We start from the raw sequence: 9,942 nt of genomic DNA on the forward strand, positions 1-9,942 counted from the left end.
GGGACTTTCTGCTCCTTCAAGATCCAGCCCAAGTGTCCTCTCCTCCCTCAGGGACTTCCATGGCTCTTATAACAGAGGCCCTCCCTGCACTGAACACACTGGCCTGGCGTCCAGCAGACATTGCATTAATTGTGCTGCTTGTCTTCACCTGTTCGTTGACTTCTCCCCATCTTCTGCACCTGGATGTCCTCAGCGCCCAGCTCTGAGACAGGAACATGAAATGTGAAGGAAGTGATGGGACAAACTAAGCTCCTGGATGGGTCAGGGAACTTGCCCTGGTATAGGGTACCAAAAGACGCGCCCCGCGTTCTTGGGAGAGGAAGAACAGGAGGCTGCGATGAGCGCATCGGTGTCCGGCAGGTGGCGCCGCAGATCCGAGGCCTTCCGAGGCGGCGCGAGGTCACGCAGCTTCTCTTCCTTCCGCCTGGGCAGCACACGCGACCCTGCTCTGCGTACACCTGTGCGCCCTGGGCACGATCCCAGTCCCCACTGCGCTGTGCGCCATGGTTCTCCCCGCGGCCCGGACCCGCGGCTTGGTGGCAGCAGCCAAAGCGGCCCAGAGGCGCCGCCGGGTGGACAGTGTGGGAGGGTCCCCAAGTCCTGAGCCCGCGAGCAGGCGCGCGGCGGTTTACGTGCACGTGAGTGGCCGGCGGGAGGGCAGAGTTCTGGCGTACCAGAACCCAGATGGCGTTTGTCACGCGGTGGACCTGCCTCCTGTCTTTCCCCGCCCCCAGACGAGGTCTCCGATAGGACCTGGTGCCCTGGCAGGGAAATGTCAAGGTCAGGGTAGTCACCAGCTCTGTGACCTTTACCTTCCAAGCCTCAGTTTTCTCATGCTAAAGTGGGGATAGTAATCCCAGGGCGACCTGCTTTGGGAGTGGTGGTTTAGATGTCCTAGCCACTGTTGACCGACCTCGGAATGAGGATGGGAATGTTGGCTGTGAACCCAGGAAGCGCCCAGGGTGCCAGAGTCACGCCTCACCCTGCACATACACCCTCTGCCCGCAGTGGCCATATTGTGAGAAGCGATGCAGTTACTGTAACTTCAATAAATACATCCCTCGCGGCGTGGAGGAGGCTGCCATGCGGAACTGTCTGGTCACTGAGGTGCGGACCCTGCTGCAGCTCAGCGGGGTGCAACGGTCTGTACTGGGGACTGTAGCTAGGGTCTTGGAGAGGAAGACGGGTGCAGAGCATGCCACAGGCCTCTCCCGGTGTCATCTTCTCCATCATCTTTCCCCAGGGTAGAGTCTGTGTTCTTTGGTGGGGGAACCCCCAGTCTGGCCAGTCCCCATACTGTGGCTGCTGTTCTGGAGGCTGTGGCACAGATAGCTCACCTGCCTGCAGACTCGGAAGTCACGCTGGAGGCTAATCCCACTTCGTCCCCAGCCTCCAGGCTGGCAGAATTTGGAGCAGCAGGAGTCAACAGGTTGTCCATTGGCCTCCAGGTAACCCATCTCACCCACCCCCTCCCAGTGCACCCAGACCTTCAGGGCTGTCTCCTCTTTGGTGTCACTTATTCGTTGGGCAAACATTTCTGGGTGTGAGAGCTCTATAACAGTAGAGCCCATGATGACACTTTTTCCCCCAGTAATGGAATTGGACCCTGAGCTTTGAATATGCTAGGCAAGTGCTCTACTCTGAGCACATTCCCAGCCCTTGTGATGACACTTAGTCATCTGCTGCTCTACTGGGATGTAAGCTTCATGATGTAGGCCTCTGGCATGCCTTTTTGTACACTAAGCACCACCATAGGGCCTGGAACATAGTAGGTACTCAGAAATGAGGTATTACATGATTGGAGATGTGGGGAAGCAGACACATGATCAGATCACTGCAGCATGAAAATATGTCTATAAAGGGGGCTCTCAGAGTACCACTTGGAGGGCACCATAGTCTAATGAAATCACAGAAGGCTTCCTGAAGGAGATAATGTTTGAGAAAAGGGAGGAGTTCACCAGGTGGGAGGGTGTGGGAGGAAGAGACATAGGATATGGAGGGGACCTGCATGTTTTGGGGGAGCTGTGAATCATTCCTTGTGACCAGAGAGGCTATAGAGACAGGACTGCACATATGGTCTGAAAGCTCTTAGCCACTTCTGAAGGAGTTTGGGTTTCTTCCTAGTGGTGATCGGGGAGCCACCGAAGGTTCTCAAGTAGGGAGAAGCCTTTCTTCTAGGTTCACCGCTGATGTTTCCATAGCCAGTCTTTTTTTTTTTTTTTTTTTTTTTAAAGAGAGAGTGAGAGAGGAGAGAGAGTGAGAGAGAGTGAGAGAGAGAGAGAATTTTTAATATTTATTTTTCAGTTCTCGGCAGACACAACATCTTTGTTGGTATGTGGTGCTGAGGATCGAACCCGGGCCGCACGCATGCCAGGCGAGCGCGCTACCGCTTGAGCCACATCCCCAGCCCTCCATAGCCAGTCTTGCCCACCTTCAATACTACCACTTCCATTGAACCACTTCTCCTAGGGTCATGGGCTTTGTCTTGATTGGATAAACTGAAAGAGACACACAATTCTGAGACATTTCTGCCCCAAATGTATATCTTGAAACTAATTTTGAGGAAACATCAGGTAAATTAAGACTGGGGATGCTTCTCAGTGCTAAAGGATTTGCTTAGCATACTTGAAACCCCGGGTTTCATCCTCAACACAGAGATGGGGGAACAGAGAGAGTGAATTAATATAAGAAGCCAGATTGGTGGCAGGGCACACCTGGAATCCCAGGGACCTGGGAAGCTGAGGCAGGAGGATTACAAGTTCAAGGTCAGCCTCAGCAACTTAGCAAGGTCCTTAAGCAACTTAGTGAGACCCTGTCTCAAAACAAAACATCAAAAGGGCAGGGATGTGACTTAGTGGTTAAGCACCCCTGGATTCAACTCCTTGTGGAAAAAAAATAATGTAAGAACAGGCAGTGTGAGATCTGCCCTCCTAAACAGTTTTGTGTGTCAGTATAGTATTATTAACTGTAAGCACACTGTTGTACAGCTGATCTCCAGCATTCACACATTAAGAGACAGTTTTTTAAAAATTTTTTTAGGGGCTGGGGTTGTGGCTCAGCAGTAGAGTGCTCGCCCAGCACGTGCAAGAGCCTGGGTTCAATCTTCAGCATCACATAAAAATAAATAAAACAAAGATATTGTGTCCAACTACAACTGGGAAATGAATATTAAAAAATATTTTTTTAGTTGTCAATGGACCTTTATTTTATTTATATACGGTGCTGAGAATTGAACCCAGTGCTTCACACATGCTAGCTAGGCAAGCACTGTACACCGAGCTACAACCCCAGCCCAAGAGACATTTTCAAAAGCAACTGGCTTGTACTCTTTGAAAATGTCAATGTCATGAAAGGCTGAGAATATGGACTAGATTAAAGGAGGCTAAAGAGACCATGACAGCCGAATGCCAGGGGTGACCCTTGGTTGTAAAAGAGGAAATTACTATAGTAGACATTACTGGGACAGTTGGCCAGATTTGAATATGACTACTTATTAGATAATGGTGTTGTGTCTGTGTTACATTTCCTGAATTCCATAATTGGATTGTGGTTATGTAAGAGAGTGTCCTTGTCCTTAGGAAATACACATTTCAGGATTTAAAAATTAAGAGATATAATACCTGTAACTCTACTGCCCAGCACACCAGCCACAAGCCACATGCTAGTAGAGAACTTGAAATGTGACTATTTAAATCAACTTACATGTGTCTGGTGTCTACTGTACTGAACAGTGCAGCTATAAAAAATTTCCATCATCACAGAAAGTTCTGGGCAGTGCTTATCTATGATTTGCTCTCAACATAATAACAATAATTTGCACATTTAGAGAGAGACAAAGTAGCTGGTCAGATGTTGCTGGTGAGTCTAGATGAAAGTGTTTATTGTACCTTTCAACTTTCCTATAAGTTATTTCAAAATAAAAAGTAAAAGGAAGAAAAGATTCTTGATTTTGGAGCCAGTCCTAACTTTGCAGGTATATGTCCTCAAGATAAGTTACTTAACATTTCTGAACCTCAGCTTTCTTATCTGTAAAATGGAGCTAATATTGGAGGATTATAAGGATTACATTGCCTTTCAGTGTATAGTAGTTCTAGGTACTGACTTGACTGTTCCCTATCTTCCCCATCTTCCCACATTCCCTGATAGGTACTGGTTTCCCCCATATTTATTTCTACCATGCTGTGTTTGTGGTATTGCTGTCTCTCTCTGAGCTGGCCAGCATACTAACAGCTGACTATCTCTTTCCAGTCTCTAGACGACACTGAGCTGCAGCTGCTGGGGCGGACACACTCGACCAGCAGTGCTCTGCGGGCGCTGGCAGAAGCCCGGCGCCTCTTCCCTGGCCGTGTGTCCGTGGACTTGATGCTGGGGCTGCCGGCACAGCAGGTGGGACCATGGCTCAAGCAGCTGCAGGAACTGCTGCACCACTGTGACGACCATCTCTCCCTCTACCAGCTGTCCCTGGAGCGGGGCACTGCACTCTTCGCCCAGGTGCAGCGGGGTGTTCTTCCTGCCCCTGACCCAGAGCTCGCCGCTGAGATGTACCAGGAGGGTCGGGCGCTGCTCCGGGAGGCTGGCTTCCGCCAGTACGAGGTCTCCAACTTTGCCAGGAACGTGAGTCCTGGGGCTGTTGGCTGGAGGTGTGGAATGGCAGGCTGAGTATAACTAGGTAACTCGGGCCTCTGAGGAGAAGGGCCCTGCTGGGTGCTCTCTGACCCCAGATGGTGGGACAATCTAACCAGGTCCCTGAACACAAACAGGGAAACCTCCTCCCTCTGCGCTGACTATTCCCTTCTTCCCCACAGGGGGCGCTCAGTACCCACAATTGGACTTACTGGCAGTGCGGTCAATACCTTGGCATTGGGCCCGGTAAGTCCCCTGTGAGCAACAGAAGGGATGACTTAGCAGAGGAATGTCATGGCTGTGTGAACTTGGGCCACTTACTTAACCTCTCCAAGCCTGAATTTCCTCACATGTAAAATGCAGCTAACGATAATATCTACTGTGTAGAACTGTTGAGGATGTATTGTAAGGTGTTTGATTTACTGCTGTTTCTGGGTCTTCAGTGTGTGTCAGAGTCCCCTGCAGGGCTTGTTAAAATCCAGAATGCTGGGCCACTCCTCCAGAAATTCTGATTGATACGGGCTTTATATTTCTAGCATATTAGATACTCTTGGTCCAGGGACCAGACTTTGAGAACTACTGATGTAAATCTGATAAGAACACATTGTTAGCTCATTAATGTGGGGTTCATTGTTGATGTTGTTAGGGGCCCATGGGCGATTTACGCTTCAGGGGGCTGGAGGCCATGCCCGGGAGGCTCGGATCCAGACACTGGAACCAGACAACTGGATGAAGGAAGTGATGCTGTTTGGTCATGGCACCCGGAAGCGTGTCCCCCTGGGCAAACTGGAGCTGTGAGCATCTGAGGGCAGAGGGCTCTTCACCCAAAGTTCCCCACACCCCAGAAGCACCTCCACATGTACTTCTTTATGTCCTGCCTTGCCCTCCCCATAGTCCCCAACACATCCCAGCATCAGTGTTAGAGTGGGAGAGGAAAGGCCCCCTCTCCAAGGTTCCTCAGTGACTTCTCTTTCAGGCTGGAGGAGGTTTTGGCCATGGGGCTACGTACTGACGTGGGGCTCACCCACCAGGTATGGAATAAGGTTTTTGTGTACTGTTTCCTCTTCTTAAGCCTTGCAGAGTCAGCCTCTTTCTCCTCCTGTTCCCCGCTGTACATACACACACACAGAGAGAAAACACCACAAAACACACCCCTACTAAACCTCTGGGGTTGACAGCCAGAGGTTGGGCCGTGGTCCAGCTGAGGCCTGATGGGCAGATGCTGTAGGTAGTGTGGTACAGTGGTAAGAACCCGGGACTTGGGCTGGAGAGATCCAGCGTTGGCCCCTATTCTACTGAAATCTAGGGCACATTGCCTTTCCACTCTCGGAACCTTGATTTTCTCAGCTATGTGAGGGAATAGATGAGATAAGGGGTTTCCATGTGTTTTTAAGCAGAGCTGAAACCTCAGATAGGAAGCACAATGGATAATGATCGATTAGACTCAGAGCTGCTTTAGATGTCGTCAAGTCCGTAAAACCTGAGGCTGCTGTACCCTGGCAGGCAGAGGAGAGAGAGGAGGAGCAGATGGAGACCTGGTGTGGCTGGGATCTGGGCTTCCACCTGAACGTGCCACAGGGGTGATAGTGCCCACCTCTGCACCTACCCATTGACCTGTCCTGGTGTTTATGAGTATCAGCTGCTGAGACCCCCATGCTGAGGGATCCTCCCTCACCTCTCACCCCTGCCATGAGACCCAGAGTAGTTCAGCTGGCTCATCACTTCTAACCTCTGGTTTCCCAGCACTGGCAGCAATTTGAGCCCCCGTTGACCCTGTGGGACATTTTTGGAGCAAACAAGGAAGTAAAGGAATTACTGGAGCAGGATCTATTGCTGCTGGACCACAGGTGTGTTGGGGCAGTGGGCAGAGGGGACGTAGGTGTTCCCAAGATCCCTGACTGCAGATCCAGAGACCAGGAAGTGAGAGATACTGGTGAGGATGGGCCTGTGGGTGCTGGGGCCTTGGCACAGGTGGGGATAGCATTGAAACTGGTAAGATGAAGCCATCACATCCAGGCTTTCTTGGTTTTCCAGAGGTCTCCGGTGTTCCTGGCAGGGTCTGGCTGTGTTGGATTCTCTACTGCTGACCCTCCTGCCTCGACTCCAAGAGGCTTGGCACCAGACAACCCCATCACCTGCACCAGGAGGATGAGAAGATGTTCCTGTATCCCAGGGCAATGCCAGGTGGACTTGGGGGTCTGGACCAGCACTACAGGCATCTCTGCTGGCAGGTGCTATCTCTGCTCCAAGTGGTCATCGCCTGGCCCTGGGATCCCCAGGGGTGTGGCTACAGTGAGGTGGGTGGGAAGATATTTGGCTGGGAATTGGCATCCCATCCAGCTTTTCCAGACTCACCAGTGTATCAGTGTATGTTCCATGACTGGGAATTGTTCATCGCCCATAACAGATTTTTTTTGTTTTTTTTTTTTTGGTGCTGGGGATTGAACTCAGGGGTGCTTAACAACTGAGCCACATCCCCAGGCCTTTTTATTTATTTTGAGTCAGGGTCTCACTAAGTTGCTAAGACTTGAACTTGTGATTCTCCTGCCTCAGCCTCCCATGCTGCTGGGATTTCAGGCATGCACCAGTGCACCTGGCTGTTTACATTTTTGGTACCAAATAATGACCAGTGTTTGGAAATCTTTCTGTAGGCAGTTGCCTCCCTGAGAGGCCTTCCCCTGTTGTGAGGTCCTGGACAGCTGTATGAGTCAGATCCTTTCCAGGTATCTTAAACAAGAAGGGATTAAATATGGATATGAGACATTTAGAAAACCATTGGGTTTTTAAGAGTCAAGGCCACTTGTTCCGTAGAATGTCCCACATTCTGGATATGCCTGATTGTTTCCTAAGGATTGAATTCAGGTTGAATATTTTTAGCAATACTGATACTCGGTGTTGTGTAACTCAGGGTCCTTAATGCTAGGCCAACCCACTATCAGTAATGCTAATTTTGACCACTTAATTAAGGGGATGGATGTTCTGTTTCTCCCATGGATAGATACAGTTTTCCTTGAAATTAAATAAACAACAGATGATGTGTGATATCTTGAGACCAATTGAATATCCTGTTCTCCAATAATCACTTGCTCAGTGATTTTGGCATCTACTGATGATCCTTGCCCAAATCAGTTCTTAATTTGGAAGTTGCAAAATGTTAATTTCTGACTGTCATTCTTTCTACATTCTTTATCCATTAAAAAAACCAAACTTTCCATTTTAGTCAAAGGGCTAATCCTCCTTCTGACCTGGAAATTGGTACCAGATGTGAGTGTGTGTGCCTATGTTTGGTGGGGTTGGAGGTGCATTTTCCTGGCAAGAAGCCACATAACTTTTGGGGGGATTGGGGGGAGACTAGGGATTTAATCCAGGGATAATTTACTACCAAGCTATATCACCAGCCCTTTTATGTTTTGAGACAGGGTCTCACCAAGTTGCTTAGGGCCTGACAAAGTTGCTGAGGCTGGCCTTGAACCTGTGATCCTCCTGTCTCAGCCTCCTGAGCCACTGGGATTATAGGCATGCACCACCATGCCCAGTTAGGAAGCTCTGTAACTTTAATTCATTACCATGTCAGAAGATACCATGATTGAGGCATATAGACTTGGCCTTTAGGAGGTGATGGGGGATTGGGTTCCCCGCCTCTCAGAGGTGAGCACATGCCTTTCCCTGTACTCAGTGAGTGTGAATGTCAGGTCTTCTCTGACCCTGTGGTAACATGGTAAGCATCACTCCCTCTCTTTTTCATCATGAAATATTCAGCTGGCACTAGTTGTGTGCCAGGCCTTGTACCAGGCTCACAGAGAAGAAGAAGACCTGCCTCACCCCTTAGGGAACTGGCTGTCATGTTGACAGATGTGGAAGAGATTCTTCCCAGGTTGTCAGTCAAGGCACCATGGCAGGCTGTGGGAGCCTGAGGCATCACTTGGTTCTGAAGGGCTGTGAGCAAGAAAAGATGTTTTTTTCTTATCACCTCCTGTGCCCCTACTGCCCTGGAAAGCCTGGCCTTGGGACAGCTTGTAGGGTGACCTGTGCTGCCCAGAGACACCTCTTCCTGAGCCTTCCCCTGATCTTGATATTCAAGAAGTGAGCATGGGTGTGCCATCAGATAACCTGGGCCCACTCAGGTTTCTCCCAGCTGCCAGGGCTCGTGCCACCTGAGATGTCTGGGCACTGCATGCTGGGCACCTCACGAGACCTGTTCCGAGGGCTGGGCACAAGCCAGGAACAGGTAGGGGTGGCACAGATCACCTTCTGTGACTCAGCCTGGTCTCACCCTCTCCTTATGAATCAGAATCTCCCGAGAGCAGCGCCCAGGAATCTAGTTGTTAAATGCTTCCTAAGTGACTCCAGTGACCATTTGGGCTGGGGAAGCCCTGATGAGTGACGTTTCCCACCTTCCATCGTGGGAGGCTGGGGTTGGGACGAAAGAGGTACTCTGAGACATGCATGGGAGTGGGGTCCTTCTCTCCACGTCCTGGTTGTTCCATGGCTCATCCATCAAAGGGGTCCTGCTCCTCCCTATTGGGACTCTGATTGTCATCTTCTCACCCGCCTTATGTGGGCAGAAGTAAAAGGGGTAAACCACCTGCTTTGGTAATAAGAGAAGTTGGAGACAAGCGATACATGTAGTCACATGTACTGTAGGTACAGCTTGAAGGACCAAGCGTTCCACCTGCAAAGGAGAGTACTGACAATTTTAAAACCTCCACGTGAGCCCCACCCCCTCCCCCAGGGAGTGTGATGTAGGCAGGACAGCTGTTTCAATTTCCATTTCACAGACATTCAAAGAGGTTCTCTAACTTGACTCAAGTCCGGAAAATGCAGTCACGTGTCACTTACCCATGGGGATGTGTTCTGAGAAGGGCGCTGTGCGATGGTTCATTGTTTTGTGAATACTGAGAATCTACTTTCACAAACTAAGAAAACTATATACTGAGGTCCATCATTGACCAAAACATTATTCTGGAGTAAGTTGCAGACCTGGTTTAATACTTCTGGACATCCAGAACTTTCTGTTAAATTCAGAACTTTCTGCTTCACCATCATTTTATACTTACTATGGGTCCAGGTCAATTCGGCCATCCGTCCATTTAATTAATCCTAAAAACTCTTTTTTTCCTTCCTTCTTTCCTGTTCTGGGGATTAAACACAGGGGCTTGCACATGCTAGGCAAGCATTCTGGTACTTCCATGTGCCTGAAGTTGCCCAGATTGGCCTTGGACTTGCAATCCTCCTGCCTTAGCCTCCGAAGCAGTTGGGATTACAGGTGTGCACCACCACACCTAGCTGGCATGCCTTTTAAATTAGGCCAAATCCTAA

At 49.8% G+C, this 9,942-nt stretch overlaps 1 protein-coding gene across 2 annotated transcripts; it reads left to right on the top strand.

The window, feature by feature from the left end:
- Positions 1–385: 385 nt before the first annotated feature.
- Rsad1 (radical S-adenosyl methionine domain containing 1) lies at positions 386–7,665 on the top strand. 2 transcript variants are annotated; one of them, XM_005321665.5, is made up of 9 exons: positions 386–638; positions 1,009–1,142; positions 1,244–1,448; positions 4,249–4,614; positions 4,806–4,869; positions 5,270–5,417; positions 5,600–5,654; positions 6,367–6,470; positions 6,658–7,665. In XM_005321665.5, the coding sequence occupies exons 1-9, from the start codon at positions 504–506 to the stop codon at positions 6,773–6,775; spliced, it is 1,329 nt and encodes a 442-aa protein (XP_005321722.2). In that variant the 5' UTR covers positions 386–503; the 3' UTR covers positions 6,776–7,665. The 2 variants fall into 2 exon arrangements, with proteins under 2 accessions (XP_005321722.2, XP_040124860.2); XM_040268926.2 differs by lacking the exon at positions 386–638 and adding an exon at positions 645–780.
- Positions 7,666–9,942: the final 2,277 nt, after the last annotated feature.

Source organism: Ictidomys tridecemlineatus, chromosome 3, assembly GCF_052094955.1.
Source record: "Ictidomys tridecemlineatus isolate mIctTri1 chromosome 3, mIctTri1.hap1, whole genome shotgun sequence".
Classification (NCBI taxonomy): domain Eukaryota; kingdom Metazoa; phylum Chordata; class Mammalia; order Rodentia; family Sciuridae; genus Ictidomys; species Ictidomys tridecemlineatus.